General features: G+C 43.1%; 2 protein-coding genes and 2 long non-coding RNA genes across 28 annotated transcripts in view; 2 read left to right on the top strand and 2 right to left on the bottom strand.

Annotated features, from left to right (window-relative positions):
- LOC106561350 (CCR4-NOT transcription complex subunit 1) overlaps positions 1-20,179 on the top strand; it is a 39,828-nt gene extending 19,649 nt beyond the window's left edge. For 8 of the 18 annotated variants that reach the window (XM_014125195.2, XM_014125198.2, XM_014125201.2 and 5 more), the window contains 27 exons: positions 91-330; positions 742-882; positions 1,011-1,190; positions 1,282-1,398; positions 1,548-1,658; positions 3,719-3,796; positions 3,889-4,102; positions 4,375-4,526; positions 4,617-4,913; positions 5,009-5,149; positions 5,267-5,371; positions 5,522-5,641; positions 5,780-5,974; positions 6,101-6,243; positions 6,359-6,467; positions 6,636-6,805; positions 9,199-9,430; positions 16,728-16,976; positions 17,161-17,324; positions 17,440-17,557; positions 17,653-17,754; positions 17,835-18,008; positions 18,111-18,323; positions 18,523-18,703; positions 18,786-18,918; positions 19,047-19,181; positions 19,387-20,179. In XM_014125195.2, the coding sequence (XP_013980670.1) occupies positions 91-330; positions 742-882; positions 1,011-1,190; positions 1,282-1,398; positions 1,548-1,658; positions 3,719-3,796; positions 3,889-4,102; positions 4,375-4,526; positions 4,617-4,913; positions 5,009-5,149; positions 5,267-5,371; positions 5,522-5,641; positions 5,780-5,974; positions 6,101-6,243; positions 6,359-6,467; positions 6,636-6,805; positions 9,199-9,430; positions 16,728-16,976; positions 17,161-17,324; positions 17,440-17,557; positions 17,653-17,754; positions 17,835-18,008; positions 18,111-18,323; positions 18,523-18,703; positions 18,786-18,918; positions 19,047-19,181; positions 19,387-19,465 (4,293 nt within the window). In that variant the 3' untranslated portion in view covers positions 19,466-20,179. Of the gene's footprint in view, positions 1-90; positions 331-741; positions 883-1,010; positions 1,191-1,281; positions 1,399-1,547; positions 1,659-3,718; positions 3,797-3,888; positions 4,103-4,374; positions 4,527-4,616; positions 4,914-5,008; positions 5,150-5,266; positions 5,372-5,521; positions 5,642-5,779; positions 5,975-6,100; positions 6,244-6,358; positions 6,468-6,635; positions 6,806-9,198; positions 9,431-16,727; positions 16,977-17,160; positions 17,325-17,439; positions 17,558-17,652; positions 17,755-17,834; positions 18,009-18,079; positions 18,324-18,522; positions 18,704-18,785; positions 18,919-19,046; positions 19,182-19,386 lie in introns of those variants that run through there. The other 10 variants (XM_014125207.2, XM_014125209.2, XM_014125210.2 and 7 more) reach the window with 6 other exon arrangements.
- Positions 20,180-20,209: 30 nt separating this feature from the next.
- setd6 (SET domain containing 6, protein lysine methyltransferase) lies at positions 20,210-25,190 on the bottom strand. 5 transcript variants are annotated; one of them, XM_014125194.2, is made up of 9 exons: positions 25,120-25,190; positions 24,647-24,718; positions 24,350-24,494; positions 24,128-24,269; positions 23,835-24,029; positions 21,539-21,662; positions 21,258-21,438; positions 20,975-21,117; positions 20,210-20,878 (listed from the first exon to the last, which is right to left on the bottom strand). In XM_014125194.2, the coding sequence occupies exons 3-9, from the start codon at positions 24,453-24,455 to the stop codon at positions 20,558-20,560; spliced, it is 1,212 nt and encodes a 403-aa protein (XP_013980669.2). In that variant the 5' UTR covers positions 24,456-24,494; positions 24,647-24,718; positions 25,120-25,190; the 3' UTR covers positions 20,210-20,557.
- Positions 24,695-27,298, top strand: LOC123724510 (uncharacterized). The gene is made up of 2 exons (XR_006757076.1): positions 24,695-24,780; positions 26,890-27,298. It is a non-coding gene; the product is annotated as an uncharacterized lncRNA (long non-coding RNA).
- Positions 25,452-27,477, bottom strand: part of LOC106590581 (uncharacterized) — a 29,519-nt gene continuing 27,493 nt past the window's right edge. For all 4 annotated transcript variants that reach the window (XR_006757074.1, XR_006757073.1, XR_006757072.1 and 1 more), the window contains 2 exons: positions 26,650-26,820; positions 25,452-26,546 (listed from right to left, as the gene is read on the bottom strand). This is a non-coding gene — a long non-coding RNA (uncharacterized lncRNA). The remainder of the gene's footprint in view (positions 26,547-26,649; positions 26,821-27,477) is intronic.

Consider the following 27,477-nt stretch of genomic DNA (forward strand, 5'->3'; position numbering starts at 1 on the left):
TTATACTGATATCCATAACACCTTAGCCAGAGGTGTGGATCCTACTTCACGATAAATAAGTCTCTCGCTCTGGCACTTTCGAATATCCTGTGCGTGCAGTATATCGAGTATGGCCAACAGTCACGGGACCCTCCGGTGAAGATGCAGGGATCCATCACCACCCCAGGAAGCCTGGCGTTTGCTCAAGCTCAGGCCCAGTCTCAGCCTCCCAAAGCCCCCCAGCCTGGACAGCCCAGCACCCTGGTCACCACAGCTACCACCACCACCACTGTCACCAAAACCACTACCATCACCCGGCCTACCCCTGGCAGCTTCAAGAAGGATGTGCCGGTGAGTACCTGGGGAAACAGGGAGTCACTTGCACCATATATATGGCAATGTTTTTCTCTGGTCATGTAAAATGACTCTAGCAAACCAGTGCATCAGTTTTCCTGCTTTGCCATAGTTTGTGTCAATGGCAACATTCTGAACCGTTCTATGAGGAACGCTCTCTGGTTTTCACATTTGATATGCTCATTTTGGTTTACAAAGACTAAAGGAACGTAAACACCAGGAAATATTTTTAACAAATGTGTGACAAGCCTAAAATAATGAGTTGAAGCTGTGTCACTGAAGAAATACTCCAGTGGTGTGGTGTGGTTGTTTGGCAAATATGCCCTCACTAAGAATTGAGGTTTCCCAAATAGAGCTTATAATATTGAAAAGCAACATTTTTGTTTTGAATGTATATTGTAATTTCAGCCCTCCATCAACACCACAAACATCGACACACTTCTAGTAGCAACAGACCAAACCGAGAGGATTGTGGAACCCCCAGAAAATGTTCAAGAGAAAATTGCTTTCATCTTCAATAACCTGTCACAATCCAACATGACACAGAAGGTCTGCCATAGATATATTTTTGTTTACTACCTGGTGTTGCAAAAGCATGCTATATTGAGAATCTTGGTTTTGGCCAAAATAAATGTCTACTTCTACTAATGCTTTTGTACTTTCATTTAACTTTCAAGGTTGAGGAGTTAAAGGAGACTGTCAAAGAGGAGTTCATGCCCTGGGTCTCTCAGTATCTGGTCATGAAGAGGGTCAGCATTGAGCCCAACTTCCACAGCCTGTACTCCAACTTCCTGGACACCCTGAAGAACCCAGAGTTTGTCAAAATGGCCCTGAATGAAACTTACAGAAACATCAAGGTGAAGAGTTATTCACTAAATCAACTTTTATGGACAATAGTTTGTGAACTCATCAGAGATATTTAATTGCTAACCTTTCTCCATGTGACAGGTTCTCCTTACCTCTGATAAGGCAGCTGCAAACTTCTCTGATCGATCCCTACTGAAGAATTTGGGTCACTGGCTTGGTATGATCACTCTGGCTAAAAACAAGCCCATCCTGTACACTGTGAGTAGATTTCCTCATTTTAAAATGTTGGCCTGTATTAAACTTTCCATTTTGTTTTCCTCCCAACAAATAACCAAATGTTTGTAATTGTGCCCCAAGATGGTATTTTGTGTTTAACCTGTGTTTTATTTGATTATTTTTCCTGTTAGGATTTGGAGGTGAAATCCCTCTTGTTGGAAGCGTATGTCAAGGGGCAGCAGGAGCTACTCTATGTGGTCCCGTTTGTGGCCAAAGTCCTGGAATCCAGTTTACGTAGCGTGGTAAAGCCACATTCTCACCAACATTTTTAAGTATATCAATATGCATCTGGATTCACATTTTAATTTCTAGGGGAAAACTTTTACATTGTTAACCTCTTACATCTAGACGTTCCGCTAGCGGAACACCTGCTCCAATATCCAATGATGGGCGTGGCGCAAAATACAAATTCCTCTAAAATCCGAAAACTTCCATTTTTCAAACATATGACTATTTTACAGCATTTTAAAGACAAGACTCTCGTTAATCTAACCACACTGTCCGATTTCAAAAAGGCTTTACAGCGAAAGCAAAGCATTAGATTATGTCAGCAGAGTACCCAGCCAGAAATAATCAGACACCCATTTTTCAAGCTAGCATATAATGTCACAAAAAACAAAACCACAGCTAAATGTAGCACTAACCTTTGATGATCTTCATCAGATGACAACCCTAGGACATTATGTTATACAATGCATGCATGTTTTGTTCAATCAAGTTCATATTTATATCAAAAAACAGCTTTTTTACATTAGCATGTGACGTTCAGAACTAGCATACCCCCCGCAAACCTCCGGTGAATTTACTAAATTACTCACGATAAACATTCACAAAAAACATAATTATTTTAAGAATTATAGATACAGAACTCCTCTATGCACTGTATGTCCGATTTTAAAATAGCTTTTCGGTGAAAGCACATTTTACAATATTCTCAGTAGATAGCCCAGCCATCACGGCTAGCCATTTAGACACCGACCAAGTTTAGCCCTGACCAAAATCAGATTTACTATTAGAAAAGTTTGATTACCTTTGATGTTCTTCGTCAGAATGCACTCCCAGGACTTCTACTTCAATAACAAATGTTGGTTTGGTCCAAAATAATCCATAGTTATGTCCAACAGCGGCGTTTTGTTCATGCGTTCTAGACACTATCCGAATGGTAAATAAGGGTCGCGCGCATGGCGCATTTCGTGACAAAAGATTTCTAAATATTTCATTACCGTACTTCGAAGCATGTCAACCGCTGTTTAAAATCATTATGCCATTTTTCTCGTAAAAAAGCAATAATATTCCGACCGGGAATCTGCGTTTCGGTAAATAGAGGGAAAAACAGAAAGACGGGGGCGGCCAGTGCACGCGCCTAAGCCCACTGTCCCCTGATCGGCCACTTGACAAACGCGATAATGTGTTTCAGCCAGGGCTTTGAATTACGTCATTCAGCATTTTCCCGGGCTCTGAGAGCCCATTGGAGCCGTAGGAAGTGTCACGTAACAGCAGAGATCCTTTGTAATGGATAGAGATGACAAAGACGGCCAAGAAATGGTCAGACAGGGTACTTCCTGTACAGAATCTTCTCAGGTTTTGGCCTGCCAAATGAGTTCTGTTATACTCAGACACCATTCAAACAGTTTTAGAAACTTTGGAGTGTTTTCTATCCAAAGCTAATAATTATATGCATATTCTAGTTTCTGGGCAGGAGTAATAATCAGATTAAATCGGGTACGTTTTTTATCCAGCCGTGAAAATACTGCCCCCTAGCCATAACAGGTTAACAGTGCGAATTGTTCAGTGACCGTGAGCTTGAGCCCAGCACAGACTGAGCCATCTCCTGCAGGCAGGAATAGTGAGACAGCCAACCCAACAGACAATATTTGGGCCTGGGGTATTTCCCCTGACTAAGGCCTGCCTATTACTAGACTAGTTTTTCTTGGGCAGGTTGCTTGTTCAAGAGAAATAATGGGCCCTAAGACTGATCCACAGAAAAAGAAAGTGAGCCAGTCCCATCAGGCAGAGTACCTACAGCAGGAGACAGGAAGCCAGTCAGAGATAGATGACGTAGACCAGTATAGACAGCATTATAGCCCACCTCCAGAAGAAGCAAAGAGGTGCAGAGTATGTGTGCAATATTTTTGTTAAAAAAAAATATACAATTTGTTTTTGTTTAGGAGCCAATCGCTCTCTGGTTATTTTATTTGTTACACTTGTTAGCACTGGGTTTGTGTATTGGCACATTTCTTAGCTATTATGCCTTCAATGTTTTTAAGAGCAGGTTGACTTAAACGCCATTTAATATCCTCAGATTTTCCGACCCCAGAATCCCTGGACGATGGCCATCATGAATGTTCTGGCAGAGCTGCATACGGAGCATGATCTCAAGGTCAGGGAACCCTGTCTCTTTCATCTACCAGTCACACCATGTTTCTAAAAGTTTTCAGGTACTGATTTGTCATTGTGCTTTTCTCACTATAGCTGAACTTGAAGTTTGAGATTGAGGTGCTGTGTAAGAATTTATCATTGGACATCAATGACCTGAAGCCTGGCACCCTTCTGAAGGACAAAGACAAGTTGAAGAGCCTGGAGGAACAGCTCTCTGCACCAAAGAAAGAGGCCAAGCCCCCTGAAGAAATGCTCCCTGTTGTTAGCACAGGTATCCAGCACTTTCAAATTGGGATGCCCCTTGTCGGTGTGTGGATATCTTTCTAACAAATGTATTTCAATGTTTGTTTCATGTGATTGTAATGTTGGTCCCCATGTACATTGAAATGGAAATATTTCATCATAATTTGATGAATGATTTAAGCTCATAATACGATCATTTCAATGTAGAATAATAACCTACATTTGTTCAAGTGTTTTGCCAAGAATATTTAACCCATTGCTTTTTCATTTGTTCTGTTAATCGAGCTGCTGCTCTCGGGCTGTATTTTAATCAAAAGAGCGTTTTGTAACCAACAGGAGACTTTCTTCCATTTGCAGCTGCGCCATCCACTCCTGCCGCAACCACCACTTGCTCAGCTACTGGGCCCCCTACCCCACAGTTTAGCTATCATGACATCAATGTGTACGCCCTTGCAGGGCTAGCCCCTCACATCAATATCAACATCAACGTAAGTAGCACTCTCACTCAAATACCTGGGTTTTGACCTACACATGGTATTTGGGGATGTTGTGGTACTAAGACTCTTCTCTCCCTGCAGATCCCCTTGCTCCAAGCCCACCCTCAGCTGAAGCAGTGTGTGAGACAGTCCATTGAGCGGGCCGTGCAGGAGCTCGTCCACCCTGTGGTGGACCGTTCCATCAAGATCGCCATGACTACCTGCGAGCAAATTGTCAGGAAGGACTTTGCCCTGGACTCCGAGGAGTCGCGCATGCGTGTGGCCGCCCATCACATGATGCGTAACCTGACCGCCGGCATGGCCATGATCACCTGCCGGGAGCCCCTGCTCATGAGCATCGCTACCAACCTGAAGAACAGCTTTGCCGCAGCCCTCAGGGTATAGTCGCCTTCATTCACATCCACAAAGCGCTATATAAAATAAATCTTATTAGTGTTCCTTTTGCTTATTGCTTTGGTCCTGTCCCCCTCCAGGCCCCCACCCCCCAGCAGAGAGAGATGATGGAGGAGGCTGCTGCCAGGGTTGCCCAGGACAACTGTGAGCTGGCCTGCTGCTTCATCCAGAAGACTGCGGTGGAGAAGGCTGGCCCAGAGATGGACAAGAGACTGGCCACGGTTAGTGGTTATGGGCTCATCACCATATTGGCACTGGGATGCTGCTCTTGTCTGTATAGTGTCCACAACTTTTGTCTGATGGCTGACTGTTGTACCTTTACTCATTCTCTCCTGTAGGAGTTTGAGCTGAGGAAGCACGCCCGTCAGGAGGGTCGTCGCTACTGCGACCCTGTGGTGCTGACCTACCAGGCAGAGCGCATGCCAGAGCAGATCAGACTCAAGGTGAGCACACCTAGGTTATAGCGCTCCACTTTCTCTCCTATTATCGGTATAGTCGAGAAAACGTGAATGAAAAAATGCTTAATCAATGCAAATGATATCAAAGACTGCGTTTGCATCTGGACTATTTACTGAGCCAAATTTCTACCACAGGTTGGAGGAGTAGACCCCAAACAGCTGGCAGTGTACGAGGAGTTTGCCAGGAATGTTCCAGGCTTCCTACCCAGCAACGACCTGTCTCAGCCCACTGGATTCCTTGCCCAGCCCATGAAGGTAGGCTCTCATATCACTGGAAGAGAGAACTTCCTGATTTTGCATTTTCTGCTGTCTTTAACATAACCCAACCTGATTTTAAGGTTAAGAACTTTACTCAAGTACCATATAACTGTCTCTGTCTTGTGTTTATTACAGCAACAGGCATGGGCCACAGACGACGTGGCTCAGATCTATGACAAGTGCATGGCGGACCTGGAGCAGCACCTCCATGCCATCCCCCCAGCGCTGGCCATGAACCCCCAGACTCAGGCCCTGCGCAGTCTGTTGGAGGCAGTGGCCCTGGCCAGGAACTCCCGGGATGGCATTGCTGCTCTCGGCCTGCTGCAGAAGGTCAGGGACTACTCCGCACACAAACAACACTAGGAAAACACACATAGATAGTTGTCTTTACGAATACACAGATCTCAGTAGAAAAGATCTCTTCCTGTGTCCCTCATCTCTCCTTCCTTGTTCTAGGCTGTGGAGGGTCTGCTCGATGCCACCAGTGGTGCCGATGCTGACCTGCTCCTGCGGTACAGAGAGTGTCACCTGCTGGTGCTCAAAGCCCTCCAGGACGGCCGGGCATACGGACCACAATGGTGCAACAAACAGATTACCAGGTTGGTATCCCCTTAACCTTCCCATGATAGGGTTAAGTTTTTTGCTCAAATGAAGAGGGGAAACTAAATCCACTCATTAATTTGTTAATGTATGTGATATCTTTACTTGTTCCAGGTGCCTGATTGAGTGCCGTGATGAGTACAAGTACAACGTGGAGGCTGTGGAGCTGCTGATCAGAAACCACCTGGTCAACATGCAGCAGTACGACCTGCACCTGGCACAGGTAAACACCACTACACACCTTTTATTAAGCATTGAGATATTGTAGGGCGAGCAATGCCATCTGTCAGTAGTCCATCTTGATTCTATACAACTGAATAAAGGGCATGTGGTGTATTCCGTCCCTTTGTCACTATCTTAAAACCCCTGTGTGTATGTTTCTCTTGTCTAGTCTATGGAGAACGGTCTGCACTACATGGCAGTGGCATTTGCCATGCAGCTGGTAAAGCTGCTGCTGGTGGATGAGCGCAGTGTGAGCCACATCACAGAGGCCGACCTGTTCCACACCATCGAGACTCTGATGAGAACCAGCGCACACTCCAGGGCCAATGCACCTGAGGGGTGAGTCCTTCTCTGTCCTAATTTAATTAGGATTTTGGGTTGTGTTCATTAACTTCCCTGGGCTAGGTGGGACGCTTGCACCTAGTCAACAGCCAGTGGAATCGCGTGGCGCGAAATACAAATACCTCAAATGCTATAACTTAAATTTCTCAAACATATGACTATTTTACACCATTTTAAAGACAACTCTCGTTAATCTAACCACATTGTCCGATTTCAAAAAGGCTTTACAGCGAAAGCAAAGCATTAGATTATGTCAGGAGAGTACCCTGCCAAAAATAATCACACAGCCATTTTCAAAGCAAGCATATATGTCACAAAAAACAAAACCACAGCTAAATGCAGCACTAACCTTTGATCTTCATCAGATGACACTCCTAGGACATTGTTATACAATACATGCATGTTTTGTTCAATCAAGTTCATATTTATATCAAAAAACAGCTTTTTACATTAGCATGTGATGTTCAGAACTAGCATACCCACCGCAAACTTCCAGTGAATTTACTAAATTCCTCATGATTAACTTTCACGAAATACATAAGTTATTTTAAGAATTACAGATACAGAACTCCTTTATGCAATCGCGGTGTCAGATTTTAAAATAGCTTTTTGGCGAAAGCACATTTTGCAATATTCTGAGTAGATAGCCCGGCTAGCTAATTTGACACCCACCAAGTTTGGGGCTCACCAAACTCAGAATTACTATTAGAAAAATTGGATTACCTTTGCTTTTCTTCGTTAGAATGCACTCCCAGGACTTCTACTTCAACAACAAATGTTGTTTTGGTTCCAAATAATCCATAGTTATATTCAAATACCTCCGTTTTGTTCGTGCGTTCAGGTCACTATCCGAAGGGTGATGCGCGAGCGCATTTCGTGACAAAAAATGTCAAAATATTCCATTACCGTTCCCTCGAAGCATGTCAAACGCTGTTTAAAATCATTTTTTATGCTATTTTTCTCTTAAAATAGCGATAATATTCCAAACGGGCGACGTTGTATTCATTCAAAGGCTGAAAGAAAAAAATTGAGAATTCTCATGAACGCGCATCTCGGTGTCACTGTCCCCAGGCTGACCACTCACAAATTCTCCTGCTGTTTTTCGCCCAGAGACAGCAGACACCCCATTACACTTTCTGCCGGCTTCTGAGAGCCAATGGAAGCCTTAGAAAATGTCACGTTACAGCAGAGATGCTGTATTTTCGATAGAGATGCAACTGAAGGACAACAAATAGTCAGAGAGGGCGCTTCCTGTTTGGAATCTTCTCAGGTTTTGGCCTGCCATATGAGTTCTGTTATACTCACAGACACCATTCAAACAGTTTTAGAAACTTTAGTGTCTTCTATCTAAATCTACTAATTATATGCATATTCTCATTTCTGGGCAAGAGTAGTAACCAGTTTAAATCGGGTACGTTTTTTATCCGGCCGTGCAGCTCTGGTAAACATTCCTGCAGTCAGCATGCCAATTCCACCATTTGTCTTAGGCCTCACTCCCCCTTATCTGAGATATCTACTGCAGCCCTTATCCTCCACATGCAACACCCGTTCTGCCAGTCACATTCTGTTAAAGGTCCCCAAAGCGCACACACCCCTGGGTTGCTCGTCTTCTCAGTTCGCTGCAGCTAGCGACTGGAACAAGCTGCAACAAACACTCAAACTGGGCAGTTTTATCTTAATCTCTTCAGACTCAATCATGGACACTCTTACTGACAGTTGTGGCTGCTTTGCGGGATGTATTGTCTTTACCTTCTTGCCCTTTGTGCTATTGTCTGTGCCCAATGTTTGTATCATGTTTTTTGTTGTCATGTGTTGCTGCCATGCTGTGTTGTCTTAGGTCTCTTTATGTAGTGTTGTCTTGTTGTGATGCGTGTTTGTCCTATATTTTTATTTTTAATCCCAGACCCTGTCCCACAGGAGGCCTTTTGGTAGGCCGTCATTGTAAATAAGAATTTGTTCTTAACTGACTTGCCTAGTTGAGTAACTTGAGACATCTGTGGCATTGTGGTGTGAGAACTGCACATTTGTGGCCTTTTATTGTCCACAGCACAAGGTGCATCTGTGTAATGAGTGCTATTTAATCAGCTTCTTGATATGCCACACCAGGAGAAATGCTCACTAACAGTGATGTAAACAAATTTGGGCACATTTTGAAAAGCTTGTTGTGCGTATGGAAAATGTGTGAGATCTTTTTAATTTCAGCTCATAAAACATGGGACTAACACTTTACATGTGGCATATTTATATTTTGTAGTTCAGGCGGTCCCTATTTTCAGTTTGTCTTCAATTTGGTGCGTAATGAATACCACCTTGGAGATGTGGAGTTTATTGGGGTGTTGGTGTACATATGTTTGTAGTTTTCTAACTGATTTGTGTCTTGTGATCCCCAGGCTTCCTCAGCTGATGGATGTAGTCCGCTCTAACTATGAGGCCATGATCGATCGGGCCCATGGAGGACCCAACTTTATGATGCACTCTGGCATCTCCCAAGCGTCTGAGTACGACGACCCGCCGGGCCTGAGGGAGAAGGCAGAGTACTTGCTGAGGGAATGGGTCAACCTGTACCACTCTGCAGCCGCCGGCCGGGACAGCACCAAGGCCTTTTCTGCTTTTGTGGGCCAGGTACAGCACACACACTTGTCTTATCTTTTAACCATCTTTGCCTTATGACAGGTTCCTCCAAGGCAGTTACCTGGTTTGCCTTACAATACAAGAGCACAGCACAAGTCATGTCCTTGACAGAGTGGGTCTTAGTGCTCATGGTAGCAACCCCATTATCTTGGAACCCACTGCTGTGCTCACCAAGCAGCAGTGTTACTTATGAGACTGGACATTTATACTAAAATCTTAGAAATGTGGGTTCCTGGATCCATTCACAGCATTACAAGGCTATGTTGAGACAATGACTTATCAATGGCCCAGCTCACCTTAACCCTACCATTGTGACGCTGAGTTGTCATAATGCTTCAGCAAATGGACATTATACCAGGGGTGTTGGTAAACACAATGTAACTAACTTAATTTATGTCTCTCGGAATGCCTCTGCTGATCCTACAGCTATTGTATGCAGTAATCAGGTGCCTATGAACCAGAGTTAACTGTTAGCACTGAGGTGGTGTGCCCTAGAAGGAAGTCCACTGTGTGCAGCTCACCCTGCACTAATATAAATAGCATGAGCATGTCTACTTCTGCTAAGCTTCCCAGTAAAACATCAAGCATCCCAGAAAAGTGCTAAAAAAAAATAGCCCACATGAACATATGTAGCTTAAGACACAAGGTTCATGAAATTAACTTGCGAGTAACAAATATTCATATACTATTTCTGACACTCACTTAGATAATACCTTTGATACAGTGGTAGCAATAGATGGTTACAAAATCTACTGAAAAGACAAATGCCCAATGGTTGAGATGTTGTGGGTTTAATATTCAGAACCACATTCCTGAAAAGCTTTGAAGAACTCATGTTAAATACTGTTGAAGTTATACGGCTACAGGTTCATCTGCCTCACCTAAAGCCCATTCTGGTGGGAAGCTGCTATAGACCACCATGTGCTAACTTTATCTGGATATCGTGTGAAATGCTTGATAATGTACAGTCGTGGCCAAAAGTTTTGAGAATGACACGCATATTCATTTCCACAACGTTTGCTGCTTCAGTGTCTTTAGATATTTTTGTCAGATGTTACTATGGAACTAACCAAGCATTTCATAAGCGTCAAAGGCTTTTATTGACAATTACATGAAGTTGATGCAAAGAGTCAATATTTGCATTGTTGACCCTTTTCAAGACCTCTGCAATCCACCCTGGCATGCTGTCAATTAACTTCTGGGTCACATCCTGACTGATGGCAGCCCATTCTTGCATAATCAATGCTTGGAGTTTGTCAGAATTTGTGGGTTTTTGTTTGTCCAACCGCCTCTTGAGGATTGACCACAAGTTCTCAGTGGGATTAAGGTCTGGAGTTTCCTGGCCATGGACCCAAAATATCGATGTTTTGTTCCCCGAGCCACTTAGTTATCACTTTTGACTTATGGCAAGGCGCTCCATCATGCTGGAAAAGGCATTGTTCGTCACAAATGGTCTCAGGATGCTTTACTGTTGACATGACACAGGACTGATGGTAGCACTCACCTTGTCTACTTCAGACAAGCTTTTTTTCCGGATGCCCCAAACAATCAGAAAGGGGATTCATCAGAGAAAATGACTTCAGCAGTCCAATCCCTGTACCTTTTGCAGAATATGTCTGTCCCTGATGTTTTTCCTGGAGAGAAGTGGCTTCTTTGCTGCCCTTGACATCAGGCCATCCTCCAAAAGTCTTCACCTCACTGTGCGTGCAGATGCACTCACACCTGCCTGCTGCCATTTCTGAGCAAGCTCTGTACTGGTGGTGCCCCGATCCCGCAGCTGAATCAACTTTAGGAGACGGTCCTGGCGCTTGCTGGACTTTCTTGGGCGCCCTGAAGCCTTCATCACAACAATGGAACTGCTCTCCTTGAAGTTCTTGATGATCCGATAAATGGTTAATTCAGGTGCAATATCCTTGCCCGTGAAGTCCTTTTTGTGCAAAGCAATGATGACGGCACGTGTTTCCTTGCATGTAACCATGGTTGACAGAGAAAGAACAATGATTCCAAGCACCACCCTCCTTTTGAAGCTTCCAGTCTGTTATTTGAACTCAATTAGCATGACGGTGATCTCCAGCCTTGTCCTCGTCAACACTCACACCTGTGTTAACGAGAGAATCACTGACATGTCAGCTGGTCCTTTTGTGGCAGGGCTGAAATGCAGTGGAAATGTTTTTTAGGGATTAATTTGCATGGCGAAGAGGGACTTGGCAATTAGTTGCAATTCATCTGATTACTCATAACATTCTGGAGTATATGTAAATTGCCATCATACAAACTGAGGCAGCAGACTTTGTGAAAATTAATATTTGTGTCATTCTCAACGTTTGGCCACGACTGAATGTGATATCAACAGAGGTATATTTTCTGAATGATTTAAGTATTGACTGGCTTACATCAAGCTGCCCACTCAAGAAAAAGCTACAAACTGTAACCAGTGCCTGCAACCTGGTTCAGGTTATCAGTCAACTTACCAGTGTAGTTACCAACAGCACAGGAATGAGATCATCATGTATTGATCACATCTTTATTAATGCTGCAGAAATTTGCTTGAAAGCAGTATCCAGATCCATCGGATGTAGTGATCACAATATAGTAGCAATATCTAGGAAAACCAAAGTTCCAAAGGCTGGGCCTAATATAGTGTATGAGGTCATACAATACATTTTGTAGCAATTCCTATGTTGATGTAAAGAATATTTGTTGGTCTGTAGTGCCGCTGGACACATTTATGAAATTGCTTATTCCAATTACTAATAAAATTACTAATAAGCATGCACCCATTAACCTCTCTAGGACATATGGGACGGTAGCGTCCCACCTCACCAACAGCCAGTGAAAGTGCAGGGCGCCAAATTCAAAACAACAAAAATCTCATAATTCACATTTCTCACACATACAAGTATTGTACACCATTTTAAAGATAATCTTCTTGTTAATCCAACCACATTGGTCGAATTAAAAAAGGCTTTACGGCGAAAGCATAGCATTAGATTGTTAGGACAGCGCCTAGAAAAGAAAAACCACACAGCCATTTTCCAAGCAAGGAGAGGCGTCACAAAAACCAGAAATACAGCTAAAATTAATCACTAACCTTTGATCTTCATCAGATGGCACTGATAGGACTTCATGTTACACAATACATGTATGTTTTGCTCAATAAAGTTCATATTTATATCCAAAAAACCCATTTTACATTGGCGTGTAATGTTCAGAAATGTTTTGCCTCCAAAATATCCGGTGAATGAGCACATCAATTTACAGAAATACTCATCATAAACTTTGACAAAAGATACAAGTGTTATGCACAGATTTATAGATAAACTTCTCCTTAATGCAACCGCTGTGTCAGATTTCAAAAAAGCTTTTCGGCGAAAGCAAACTTTGCAATAGTCTGAGTACAGCGCTCAGATATTAAAACAAGCCATGCAGATACCTGCCATTTTGGAGTCAACAGAAGTCACAAATAACATTCTAAATATTGACTTACCTTTGATCTTCATCAGAATGCACTCCCAGGATCCCAGTTCCACTATAAATGTTTGTTTTGTTCGATAAAGTTCATATGTGTCCAAATACCTCCATTTTGTTCGCTCGTTTAGTCCAGCACTCCAAATTCACTAAGCTCGTGAGTTTACTCCAGATGAAAAGTCAAAGTAGTTCCATTACAGTTCGTAGAAACATGTCAAACGATGTATAGAATCAATCTTTAGGATGTTTTTATCATAAATCTGCAATAATATTCCGACCGGACAATTCCATTTTCTTTAGAATTGAAAGGAAAGGCAGCTCGCTCTCATGGCCGCGCGCATGTTTGAGCTTGTGCCCATTTTCCAGACACACAGCTGAATCAGCTCTTATTCTCTCCCCATTCACAGTAGAAGCATGAAACAACATTCTAAAGACTGACATCTAGTGGAAGCCTTAGGAAGTGCAAAATGACCCCACAGGCACTGTGTATTAGATAGGGAATCACTTGAAAAACTACAAACCTCAGATTTCCCACTTCCTGGTTGGATTTTATGATGTCATATTGCACTTCCTAAGGCTTACACTAAATGTCAACAGTCATTAGAATGTTGTTTGAGGCTTCTACAATGCAATTTGATTGAATAATACCCGGAACAGTAAGTGGTCTGGCTGGGGTCACTTCATTACCTCATGTGCAGTCACGAAGGGTTAGCCATTTTTTTTTTTCCTTCTGTAATGAATGTGCTATTGTCTGGCTTTAATATTATCGCAATTCTACGTTAAAAACACCCTAAAGATTGATTGTGAACATGGTTTGACATGTTTCTACAAACGCTGAGGGAACTTTATACCTTTTCGTCGACGGTGGATAGACACGCTTCATGCATTTTGGAATGGTGATCTGGACGCGCCAACAAAACTGATTTATTTCGACAAAGTCCATTTATTGAACAAATCAACATTTCTTGTGGGAGTTCTTCCGAGTGCATTCAGCCGAAGATCAGCAAAGGTAAGAAAATATTTTAAACATATTTGAGTTTTGTGGATGCCGTGGCTGGACGGCTAACTGTATAGCTTGGATTGATGTGGCTCAGTACTCAGAATATTGAACAATGTGCTTTCTCCGTAAAGTTATTTTGAAATCTGACAAAGTGGTTGCGTAAAGGAGTAGTTTATCTATAATTCTTTAATTGTTATATATTTTGTCAACGTTCATGATGAGTATTTCTGTAAATTGATGTGCGTCACGCGCCAATGTTAAATGGGTTTTTGGATATAAATATGAACTTGATAGAACAAAAAAATGCATGTATTGTCTAACATAATGTCCTAGGAGTGTCATCTGATGAAGATCGTCAAAGGTTAGTGCATAATTTTAGCTGTTTTTCTGCTTTTGGACGGCTACCCTTGCTTGGAAAATGGCTGTTTTTTTTGCAGGGGTGGTAGCCTAACATAATCTGTTTTGCTTTCACTGTAAAGCCTTTTTGAAATCGGACAATGTGGTGTGATTTAAGCAGAAGTGTATCTTTCAAATGGTGTAAAATAGTCGTATGTTTGAGAAATTTGAATTATTTAGATTTTTTATGTTTTGTATTTCGCGCCCTGCTATCCCATTGGCTAGGGGTTCTAGAGTATGTGGGACAAAATCGTCCCACCTACTCAACAGCCAGTGGAATCCCGTGGCGCGATATTCAAATACCTTTAGAAATGCTATTACTTCAATTTCTCAAACATATGACTATTTTACACCATTTTAAAGACAAGACTCGTTAATCTAACCACACTGTCCGATTTCAAAAAGGCTTTACAACGAAAGCAAAACATTAGATTATGTCAGCAGAGTACCCAGCCAGAAATAATCAGACACCCATTTTTCAAGCTAGCATATAATGTCACATAAACCCAAACCACAGCTAAATGCAGCACTAACCTTTGATCTTCATCAGATGACACTCCTAGGACATTATGTTATACAATACATGCATGTTTTGTTCAATCAAGTTCATATTTATATCAAAAACCAGCTTTTTACATTGGCATGTGACGTTCAGAACTAGCATACCTACCGCAAACTTCCGGTGAATTTACTAAATTACTCACGATAAACGTTCACAAAAAACATAACAATTATTTTAATAATTATAGATACAGAACTCCTTTATGCAATCGCTATGTCCGATTTTAAAATAGCTTTTCGGCAAAAGCACATTTTGCAATATTCTGAGTAGATAGCTCGCCATCACGGGCTAGCTATTTTGACACCCACCAAGTTTGGCCCTCACCAAACTCAGATTTACTATAAGAAAAATTGGATTACCTTTGCTGTTCTTCGTCAGAATGCACTCCCAGGACTTCTACTTCAATAACAAATGTTGGTTTGGTTCCAAATAATCCATAGTTATGTTCAAATATCCTCTGTTTTGTTCGTGCGTTCAAGACACTATCCGAAGGGTGACGCGCCCGACGCGTTTCGTGACCAAAAAATTCTAAATATTCCATTACCGTACTTCGAAGCATGTCAACCGCTGTTTAAAATCAATTTTTATGCTATTTTTCTCGTAAAATAGCCATAATATTCCGACCGGGAAACCCTGTTTTCGTTCAAAGACGAAAAAATAAAAACATGGTGACGACTCGTGCACGCGCCCCCAGTCTCATTGTTCTCTGATCGACCACTATCCAAATGCGCTACTGTCTGTCAGCCATGGCCTGCAAAGTCATCATTCACCGTTCTGCCGCCTTCTGAGAGCCTATGGGAGCCGTAGGAAGTGTCACGTTACAGCAGAGATCCTCAGTTTTCAATAGAGAGTGTAGAAGGCCAAGAAATGGTCAGAGAGGGCACTTCCTGTAAGGAATCTTCTCAGGTTTTTGCCTGCCATATGAGTTCTGTTATACTCAGACATCATTCAAACAGTTTTAGAAACTTCAGTGTTTTCTATCCAAATCAAACAATTATATGCATATTCTAGTTTCTGGGAAGTAGTAATAACCAGATTAAATCGGGTACGTTTTTTTATCCGGCCGTGCAAATACTGCCCCCTACCCTATAGAGGTTAACAACACTATAAACAAGGCAGGTCCTACAGGCCCTCGTTTTGTCGCACATGGTCTACTGTTCAGTCGTGTGGTCCGGTGCCACAAAGAGGGACCGAAGGGCAACACGGCTGGCCCTTAAATGTACACGGAGAGCTAATATTAATGATATGCTTGTCAATCTTTCCTGGCTCAGTGGTGGAGAGAGTGACTTCATCACTACTTGTTTTTGTAAGACGTGTTGACAAGCTGAATACACCGAGCTGTCTGTTTTTAAACTGCTAGCACACACAGCTTGGAAACCCACGCATACCCCACAAGACATGCCACCAGGGGTCTCTTCACAATCCCCAAGTCAAGGACAGACTATGGAAGGCGCACAGTACTACATAGAGCCATAACTACATTGATTTATATTCCACATCAGGTAACTGATGCAAGCAGTAGAATCGGATAAAAATACTCCTTATGGAACAGCGCGAACTGTGAAGAGATGCACAGCTACCAACACATGCGCGCGCACACACACACAATGTAATATTGTGTTGTCATACATTGTGTGTTGTGGATATGTGGTGTTCTATGATGTAATGTAAGTGTCTTAATGTGTTTGGACCCCAGGAAGAGCAGCTGCTTCCTTGGGACCAGATAATGGGGATCCCTAATAAAATACAAATACACAGTAGCTGTTTATTTCAGGAAAAAATCTACGACAATTCTAACTACATTATGGAAGACAGTAGAAGCGTATGGCAATGCTCACTACTGTACTTACTGTCCACCCCAGATGCACCAGCAGGGCATTCTGAAGACTGATGACCTGATCACGCGTTTCTTCCGGCTGTGCACAGAGATGTGTGTGGAGATCAGCTACCGCGCCCAGGCCGAGCAGCAGCACAATCCTGCGGCCAGCGCCGCCATCATCAGAGCCAAGTGCTACCACAACCTGGACGCCTTTGTTCGCCTCATCGCTCTGCTGGTCAAGCACTCTGGAGAGGCCACCAACACAGTCACCAAGATCAACCTGCTCAACAAGGTAAGAATTAGGAGGATGCTCACCATGGAGGCTGAATAATAAGCTTTCTGCTTTGTAAAGATCTCTCAAAGACAATCTTACATTTGAAAACCTCAAACTGCAATATCAACAAAATGTAGGTTTTTTTCACACGAGCATGACATCAAGAGCATTTCTTATCTGAATGCCCCTTGACTGGTCTCAGGTTCTAGGTATTGTGGTTGGTGTGCTGATCCAGGACCATGATGTAAGACAGACAGAGTTTCAGCAGTTGCCTTACCACCGCATCTTCATCATGCTGCTGCTCGAGCTCAATGCCCCCGAGCATGTGCTGGAGACCATCAACTTCCAGACCCTCACCGCCTTCTGGTAAATGCTGCCATCATGTCTGTTAGACAATATTGATCACTGGTTGTCAAGACATCTTAAAGTTTACTTTCCTCAACTCCGTATGATCTATAGTTTTTTTCCCTTATGTCCACAGCAACACTTTCCACATCCTGAGGCCTACTAAAGCCCCTGGCTTTGTCTACGCTTGGCTGGAGTTGATCTCTCACCGGATCTTCATCGCCAGGATGCTGGCACACACCCCACAGCAGAAGGCAAAAACAAGTCACTGACGTGTTAGTGCAATGTCTGGGTGGGTGTTTTTGCTGCTTAAAAGCAACCATTGATAACCTTTTTTCTCTTCTCTTAGGGTTGGCCCATGTATGCCCAGCTGCTCATTGATCTTTTCAAATACCTAGCGCCCTTCCTGAGGAATGTTGAGCTCAACAAACCTATGCAAATCCTCTACAAGGTATGTAAACTGCTCTAAATGTTAGTTTTTTTCCCCTTGAAATGACTAGTAACCTGACTGGATTTTTCTCCTGTCCTCAGGGTACCCTGCGTGTCCTGCTTGTCCTGCTGCATGACTTCCCAGAGTTCCTGTGTGACTACCACTACGGCTTCTGTGACGTCATCCCGCCCAACTGCATCCAGCTCCGCAACCTGATCCTGAGTGCCTTCCCACGCAATATGAGACTTCCAGACCCCTTCACACCCAATCTGAAGGTACAACTGAATGACAGACCCTAAATGCATTATTACACTGGAAATGGTCTTCTGTAAACCTTAAGGTTTAGTCAATATATTTTTTAACTTTTTCTTTACTAGGTTGACATGCTCAGCGAGATCAACATTGCTCCGCGCATCCTCACTAACTTCACCGGAGTGATGCCCTCTCAGTTCAAGAAGGATCTGGACTCGTACCTGAAGACGCGCTCCCCCGTCACCTTCCTCTCTGAGCTCCGCAGCAATCTGCAGGTAGGGGGCGCCACTCTGGGTCCCTGGAAGTATTTGCAGCACAACGACACATCTTTAGACCAGGTTAAGTTTTGACTCTGAGTGAATATTCAAATGTGGATTTTTGTCATGCGTTGTTTCTGAAATGTCATCGTACATGGGTGTTTCATTGCGTGTCTATAGATCTAAGCAATGCAATCTGGAAACAAAACTAGTCTCCTTCCATTGCGTAGTGTGGGTTTTACATTTTTGTTCTCCTTTTTACCCAACAACCCTCTTCTAGGTGTCAAATGAGCCAGGCAATCGTTACAACATCCAGCTGATCAATGCACTGGTGCTGTATGTGGGGACCCAGGCCATCGCACACATCCACAACAAGGGCAGCACTCCCTCCATGAGCACCATCACTCACTCAGCCCACATGGACATCTTCCAGAACCTGGCTGTGGACCTGGACACTGAGGGTAAGACACACACACGGCGCGAAAGCATACTTAAAAAAAAAAAAAATTATACAGTGGTATTCTCTCATTCCTTTGTTCCCAGGGCGCTATCTTTTCCTGAATGCGATTGCTAATCAGCTGCGCTACCCAAACAGCCACACCCATTACTTCAGCTGCACCATGCTCTACCTGTTTGCTGAGGCCAACACAGAGGCAATCCAGGAGCAGATCACCAGGTAAATGTTGTTCTCTTCAAAAAGTTATTGCATATGAAAACCAGGCATTGCAGAACTACCTGCATTTCATGGCTCCGTTTCCTTTCCAAGTGTCTATTTCGTTAAGTAGCCTTTGCTCCTGTCTGCAGGGTTCTTCTGGAGAGGCTGATTGTGAACAGGCCTCACCCCTGGGGACTGCTCATCACGTTCATCGAGCTCATCAAGAACCCTGCCTTCAAGTTCTGGAGCCACGACTTTGTGCACTGTGCCCCGGAGATCGAAAAGTATGTGCTCATTCACTCTCTACCAGAGTTGGCTTCTCACTCAGCTGAGATGACTTCACCTGCAGAGTAGTAGCTGGAGGATAACCAGTTAGCAGCAAGTTGTGTTCATGCTCTGCTTTATTGAACAACAAAGAAATATCATTCTAAGATAAGCTGCAATGGAAGGACTTGGATTAAACGCCCTCCGCTGTCTTCTCTCTCTCAGGTTGTTCCAGTCAGTGGCTCAGTGCTGCATGGGGCAAAAGCAGGCTCAGCAGGTGATGGAGGGCACTGGTGCCAGTTAGTCAGCCAGCCTGCAGGAGAGGTGCTAGGGCCAAACCCTCCATCCCTGGACCCACCCCACAGATGCGCCCCCCCCCCCCACACACACACATTACTGTTAGCACTGGAAACGCTGATTTGAAGTTTAAGGACTGCTGCTCATGGATCTAAGTTTTTTCTCTTTTGGCCTGGATATGGAGAAGTTAAATACTGTTTAATATAATTTATGTAAATATTAAAAGGGAGAGCTACATGTCTGAAAGGAGTGTCCAACAAATGATCTAACATGTAAAGACGACACGTGTACAGACACACACATTCACTCACTACCAAAGCCCTGTTTTGTCTCCCTCCTACATATTTCGTTTAGCATATTTCTTGACTGATTTATTTGCGTTGAGGCTTAATGGATAGTGGATTAAAAAAAAGCAGCCTGATTTTTTTTTTTTGAGTGGGAAGAAAGGCAGTGCACTAGATTCTCCTGGAGGTGTGGTGGGGGTCAATGGTCTTTCCATTTTAAAGTGGGTTAGGTTCTCCCCGGCACATTTGAGATGATTAATTGAACCTTAAAATTTGTACAAAGATCCAAATTGTGGACCAATACAGCCCATTTTGTAAGGATTTTGAATGTTTTGTAAATGTATTGGTCCGTGTGTATTTTGTAGTCCTTTAGTTCTTGCTACTTATTTCCTGTATGTATGCATACTGTAGTTAACTCATTAAACAATTCAACTGCATTTGTGTTTCCCTCAGTGATAACAAATGGAGACTGCTGTTTTGTTTTATTATGCAAAACATGATAGCAGTGTACATTACGATATGTTTAACAAGCAGTTTACTCAACAGCTGCGGCCACCTAAGGTCCATTGCCGGTTTGGGTAACTTATAGTGACCCATGAAGGACCTTGTATGGCGCAGTACTTCCAACAGTCTCAAAGAAGCCATTGCTCATCAGTCACATACAAATTCACAAGGATATACAGTTAAATCAGTTGTTTTCCAAATATGTTCAGTTACAATAGAGCCAGTGGCCAGCTTTAGGCCTAACCCTTTAGGCTTGTTTTGAGTGGAGATCATAACATCAGGGAGTGCTTGGGGATGGATTTTGTGGGAACTTATGGTTTGGTAAGCTCCAGAAGCTGATGCAGGATAGTCTTCTGTCCGTAGCGGACCTGCAGTGCTCTCCTCTGCCGGCTGCTCAGTTTAGCATAGCCATCTTTATCCTCCAGCAGCACCTTGTCTTTCAGCATGTCCTCCCCATAAGAGTCCAGTGTGAAGCGGGCTGCAGCGTGCACCAGACACCTCCAGACAGGGGGCAGACTAGGCAGGCCCTCATTGGAGAGCGCCTGCAACATTTTCTCCTCGTCATCATCTGCCTCCTCCCAGCCTTCGTTCTCTCTGAAGTCCTCAAACTCCTCTACTGACATGCACAGGATCTAGGGAGAGGCAAACAGTAATGTAAACTGGGTGGTTCGAATACTGAAAGCCGTGGTATATAACTGAGCTCTTAATATGGTTTCTGTCATGGTTACCTTGAGTGTTGTGTACATCTCTGTGTCGGTGAGGGACCCTGACTTTCCGAAGATAAACACTCCCTTGTCTCCAACCATCTCCATCTCACACAAAAGACTCCACTTCTCGACAAGGAGGCGCTGTTCGGCTTCAGACCGAGTCACTGAGATATGGAACAGACGTGAATTTGTCAAAGGATAACTTAGAAATGTGGTCTCTAATATGGGTTGATTCAGTTTGTGTAGTGTTAATGACAATGTGTCAGTTGTCTACCCCTAGTCAGCATGTCTGATCAGTAGTCACCTTGCACAGCTGCTTTGTATACATTGGACATGGGAATGTCTGCTGTGTCGTTGCTATTGCTTTGATATGGCTCGGCAAAGCCATACATGTGTAGGAGCTGCCAGTTGGCCATCTGACCATATGTGTTGAACACTTCCTCTCCTTTCCGGATGCTTCGCACTGACACCATCTTCAAACACTCCTGTGAATGCAGAGAGAAAAAGGACATACCATATTCTTGCTATACACCCACTATATAGGATTAGTGAACAGAATGTCAACTGTAGGGGGGTTTTACTCACGGGTGTGTATTCCAGATTGGCGTTGTGATTTGACACATGGTTCAACATGTCCGCAATGGGCACCATCATGGGAGGATTGGGGTCCTTCTCATCCTCATCCTCCTCATCCAGGGGCTCCTGGAAACTGCAGAGGAAATGAGAGTGGATTATGGGATTGTATTCAGAGCCGAACAGCAAGCTGATCAGCACTTGAAGAGCATCAGTAGCACTACAAAAGCATCAAACACTCCAGCCGTTCCATCAAAATACCGAAGGACAAATCCTTGACAAGTAAATCACCTCCAAAGCTTGACACAAGTAATGAGGGAGAAGGTTGTAAGACACTGGTCTCACCTGGGGTGTAGGCTCTGCCGAGTCCCCAACAACCGGATGTTCCGGTTATCAGGGGAAATGGAAAAGAGCCTGTGAGTCACGCGACTTCCACTTTTGGATGTTAACACTCCATCTTAACTGAACTGGTTGAACAGGGCAGAAGAGAACCTCCTGACAGTTTTTTTTTCTTCATCTCGTCAAGAACAGTATGTAGGGGAACTAGTTTTGGGTGTTTCTTTTACACCTGCTATGTTAGGTTACCTGGGATGTGGTGTGTGGAAATCACCCAATCACAGGAGTGGCTTTTGAAAGAATATTATGGAGAATCTGGGTTGAATGTATGCTGCCAGAAACAAACCTGGTTCCCCCAAAACACATCAGCAAAGTTAAGTTGCTGTTCCTTAGTTTGGTTATCCAGTTACACTTCAGCTTTATCAGTGATTTGTGTAAAATGAATACAAATATGGGCTTAAATTGAAAATGCAAAGATATTGATCTATACATAGAAGTACTGTCAACTTCTGTAACTTCAATTATGCACCTTTGAAGTGTAACTGATTGCTTTGCAGTAGTGGTCTTCACGGGTCCAACAACTTATTTATTTTTGTATTTATTATAATTTGTTTTATCATTGTTGTAGGCATATTTAAACATCTAAGCCAGTTCTTTATATATGCAAAAAGTATTGTTTCATTTTGTTGAAAAATTGTGTTCAAACTGTCTTTTTAATTTTGTTCTACGTATGTAGTTTTTTTTTTTTTAACCATACGCCTGTTTGTAAAATAAATAGCATTAGCCTATTGCTGTAATTTGTTGGGTTGGTCTGCGGTAGGCACTCGCTTTGTTGGTAATTTCAGCAAGCTAGCCCTAGCCTGTTCAAAACTTTTGTCTAGGTTTAAACCAGTTCTTTAAATAGGATATGCAACACGTGTTTTGTTTAATTCTGTTGAGCCATTTTCTTTGGCCAAATTAAGTTTGTGTTGGCCGCAATATAATTACCGGCAGGCCTACTCGCACTCAAACCATGAAAAGGAAAAACCAAAAGAGGGCAATATTTTCCCAATAACATGACTCAGGCCTAGTTTTGATATTACCCTAATAAAGTTACAAAACGTTTGAAGGTTTAGTGTGTTATGGCTATTATTAGGCTTAGCTATGAAGGCAGTGCGCATCAGCGTTCCAACTGACTCCTGAACTTGAGGTGCAGAAGACTGTTTTAGGTCTACCAGTTACTCCTTTAATCTAACAATATAATGCATATCTTTGTAAAAAAATATTCTGATAGAAAATTTGCCCCCTTCTGTACGACTATATATCTCTATAGCAGTAGTTAACTATCTGACAAACATAAAGAAATGCATGGCGCTGGCACATCTTTCTCTTGGTCTCTCTAGAGCTAGGTTTCTCTTTATATTTTAAATATTAATATCGTACAGTGGCGCTTAGGCCTATATAAATACAATGCCTTGATGTATTCAGCACTCAAATCTCGGACAGCTGGACAAATATAAAGTAAAGTCAAAAACAATAGGATATAACATTTGGAATATGCTACACATCGATGATTTTTGGAATTTTTTTTTATTGGGTTATAGGCAGTTTAAGGACACACAACTGTGGATCATTTGGCCAATATCGCTCATTTATTGATGGCGCTGGTGGCAGCCGGTCAGAGGTTTCTTTCTCGCTCTTTCTTATCTTGGATCCGAAACAGCACGGTCTGTTTGGATCCGTTTTTCCACTGGCCTTTTCGGAACTGGTCTGACTGTTCTCAGATCCATTCGGAACAGGTCTTGGTTTTAAAATGTTTTCATTTATGCATATCTGGTCGGGTGGGAAAGCCACAGATCCAGTTCGGAACAGGTCTAACTTTTTGAACCCGTGAAGACCTCTGCAATATGTTCCAAATGTGCAAGCAGCTTAGTAGAAAGCCTGTCACCCCACTCCTCATGCTTTCCTTGGTGCTTGAGCCATACAACCTCACCTGTAAGCCATGACAAAAGCCACCAGGCTTCTGTAGAGGTCCAGTGTATGTCTCTCTGGGTCCCACAGGTCAGGGTGTAACGTGATGAAAGGTAGGACGATGTCTTTGTACTCTTTCTGGATGTTGGTGAGGTCAGTATCCACTGCCTCTGGGATCCCTGTCCCCTTCAGGAGTCTGTCCCGCTCATCCTTTGACCTACAAATCACATCCACAAAATACAACTCAGAATACTCAAATGCAACAGTTTACTCAACTCAAGAATATTAGAAAATACTGTATGTGTTTGCCCTTACCAGAACATGGGGTGATCCAGAGCTGTGAAGTCAGACCAGAGGGATAGGTAAGGCCTCCAGTGGGACTGGGGAGATGTGTACTCGTACATCAGTGCCAGGAGGAGGGGCACCCATCCAGACGTGTTCTCCAAAGATGCTTTACCTAGGGAGGAACAGATGTTTTCTTTGGGGGCCTCAGACAAGAGGTGTGTGTGTGTGTGTGTGTGTGTGTTGCAGTCTCACCCTCCTCCAGCACAGCCAGGACCTTGGTGGTGCCTTGGTGCAGGAGAGCCATTCTGGGTATAGTAAAGAGCAACTCCCCTTCATCTATGTCCTCCTTAGCCAGCATGCCATACTCTGCCACTGTGCCCTCCTTGCTGATGTACACCTTGGAGAATGAACACAACTGAATGACCATTAACACAGAACCCATAGCAATAGTCTGGTGAGTTCCACCCCCAATACTCCTGTAGGTATGTGAAATACATGGCTTTTTACAAATTGCAATGTCTTTGTACGTTTTCTGATTGTTGTGATTACCTTGTTGTTGAGTTTCAGCCCCACTCCTTCACACCACTGCAGGAAGCTCTGGAGAGGGTCGCTGCCCTCTGTCTACACAGGAAACAAGGATCATCAGACTCCCATGACCAAACAATAATCAATGATGCAGACTGGTAAGATTAAACATATTGACACGTGCAAAAAAACTGCACTATCAAAGATTTAGTCACCTAGCTTGCTACTTATTCCTACGGGTTTGTAACTTTAAAGCTAGCTAGCATTCATAACTTGACATCGTGAACCCAAGAGCTAGCTAGCTAGTCGCATCACTAACAACAACGCGTTTTCCAACATAGCTGACAAGTATGAAGCTTAGCTAAATAAACCATATCTCTACCTTGAGTCTTTTAGCATCGGTTGCCATGCTGTGCAAGAAACTGTGCTGTTGGACAACTCAAATATTAGTGTAGTTCACGAATAATTTAATACAAAGTAGATTCCAGAAAGCTTACGCTATTGGCATGTGTTCATTTCCGTAAACCACGTGTGTCGCATCTTTGACGTCATGTCGCAGGACTACATGGTCATGTCAAAACATATATTTTAATTTTTAAAGTTTCTTTCTGCATGGTTGGTCATTGTGATTACATTTTGATTTCCCCCCCAAAATCTGTGTTTATTATTGAAATATATAGCCTAATGTGAAAATGGCCTATGTCTACGTATTTTCTCTCCAATTATGCTCTTGTAGTCTATAATTATGCTCTTATAGACCTACTTGGGAATTCTTTTTTTAAATGAATGCTCTCAGTAACCATAATGACTCAGTAAATGGCAAGGATGGTGGGAGGGAAGTCAGACTTTGAACTTTATTAAAATGTCAACAAACAAAAACCCTTGCGTGTTAAACATACAAAAGACAAAACAAAACTTTTCCTCCAAATACAAGGCTGTCTCTGTGTGCATACTGCATAGCCTACTAGATGGGCCATATTGAATCTGTGTATCCTACTATGGCCTATACTCACAGGCACAACAAAACTGGAACACAATTGAGACGTTCATACTTGTGAAATCCAAGAATTTAATTGATACAAACGAATAAGCTTGCCTGATTAATACCCTTAGAAATGCAAGGAAAGCAATATCAGCAGTCAGCACTTATTAACTAGCATTTTTAATTGACTGCATATCTTCACCTTTGTCATACTTACTTATCAGACTTTCAAGGACACTCCAGTATGTTAGTTTCTCTGGGAAGCATTGACCTTGAAGATATCTACACAGTTTAATAGATTTCAGTAATCAAAGTAATAATTGTACTCTTAAATGACCTCAATAAACAGACATTGCTTTAATGAGAGTACTGCATTGTGTAAACAACATTTGCTCCGTATATAGTCAAGTCCATCTGTACAAATACATATTTTCTTTAATGAGTGCTTTCACTCTCTTTAGAGTAGAGAGACAGATGACATTCTATCCAGTTTGTGACAAGCAGAGTAGTCAGGTTCCCCTGCATCCTCAGGCCAGACAAACTGGAAGCGTCGCAGCAAAGTGACCAAAATCCAGAACAGCTCTATGCGAGTGAGTCCCTCTTCTAGTCACATACGGGGCACTTAAACATCAGAACTGATAAGATGTACATTCGGTGCATTCTGTGAAGACAAACAAAAAACCCTCCCTCACACGATGTCCATTGAAGGACCAGATCCAATTTGTTTCAGAATACCTCAGAAACAGGAATTATTGAACAAACTCAAATTACAGGATCCGTGAAGATCTATGAACTCTCACCAACGGAAAAGGGCATGGAGGATTCATGTTTCTCCAGCTTTTCCTGTTCATCCAGGAAGCTGTAAGGGTTGAACTCATGAGGGAACTTCCACTGACACTCCTCATACAACCCAGACGAGAGGTTTGGAATAACAAGAGTGCCCTGATGGTAAGATGAAAGAAGGCGAAAGAGGGACAATTAGACATTAAATCACAATTACATCATTGTTGGTGCAGAAAAAGTTGCAATACATATCAAGAGTCACCTTGGGGATTTTATAGCCCATCAACTCTGTCTTTTGTGGTGCAATGGAAGACACAGAGGAAGGGTGCTGGCAATATGCTGGGCTTCATGGATCACTGCCTGAGAGTAGGGAATCCTGTGTCTGTCCTCGAAAGAGGCAACTTCTTTACCCCTTTCTCCTGCTGACACCTCTCTGTAGACAAGGGCATATAGAGGCACAGTTACTGAGTAAGATAATGAACGTATAAACTGTGGCATACAGCAGGTCAGCCACCAGGGGGAGACTCGTCGAGGCCTGGTGACAGACGGAGTATACGTCGAGGCGATGGCTACATCTGCTGGACGTGCCAGGTCTCGACGGGCTCGCCGCCCAGGACGAATCGGGGCTGATTGGGGAGTTGGTGAGTAATCAAGGGCTGATTGCTCACCAGCTGTACAAGTCCCATGAAGCTGCCAGAAGGGCAGCACACAGGAGAAGACTGGGGGAAGTGAGGTGACTTCCATGTAGGTGGAGACGGTTACCCGAGCTAAGACGAGGGAGTTGTGTTTGTGTGCCCGACAGGATACAGCAAGACCCGGAGCCCAGAAGACAGTATCCCGGAGAGGGTCTCATGGGGGAGACCCATCCTTTTCCTTTTGATTTATTATTTAATAAACACCCTTGAAACCGAGCTAATTATACTCTGCCCGTGTCTGATCTGTGTAAACGTCTTGACCAAACCCCCTGGTCTGCCACAAAACACAAATTAATTGTTTAAGCTATAATATTTCAATTAATTCAAGGCCTACAAAGAAATACATTGTGAAGCATTTGCGAGTGTGACACTAGGCTGGTAGGAACATAAAACGC

Source organism: Salmo salar, chromosome ssa10 (assembly GCF_905237065.1).
Source record: "Salmo salar chromosome ssa10, Ssal_v3.1, whole genome shotgun sequence".
Lineage (NCBI taxonomy): Eukaryota > Metazoa > Chordata > Actinopteri > Salmoniformes > Salmonidae > Salmo > Salmo salar.

Excerpts from the sequence above, each read along its gene's own strand:
- setd6 (XM_014125193.2), bottom strand. The coding sequence starts at position 25,031 with ATGGCAACCGATGCTAAAAGACTCAAG. Across the intron at positions 24,030-24,127 it reads CTGGATCACCCCATGTTCTG|GTCAAAGGATGAGCGGGACA; the intron begins GTAAGGGCAAAC and ends TGTGATTTGTAG. Across the intron at positions 21,118-21,257 it reads ATACAAAGCAGCTGTGCAAG|TGACTCGGTCTGAAGCCGAA; the intron begins GTGACTACTGAT and ends TCCATATCTCAG.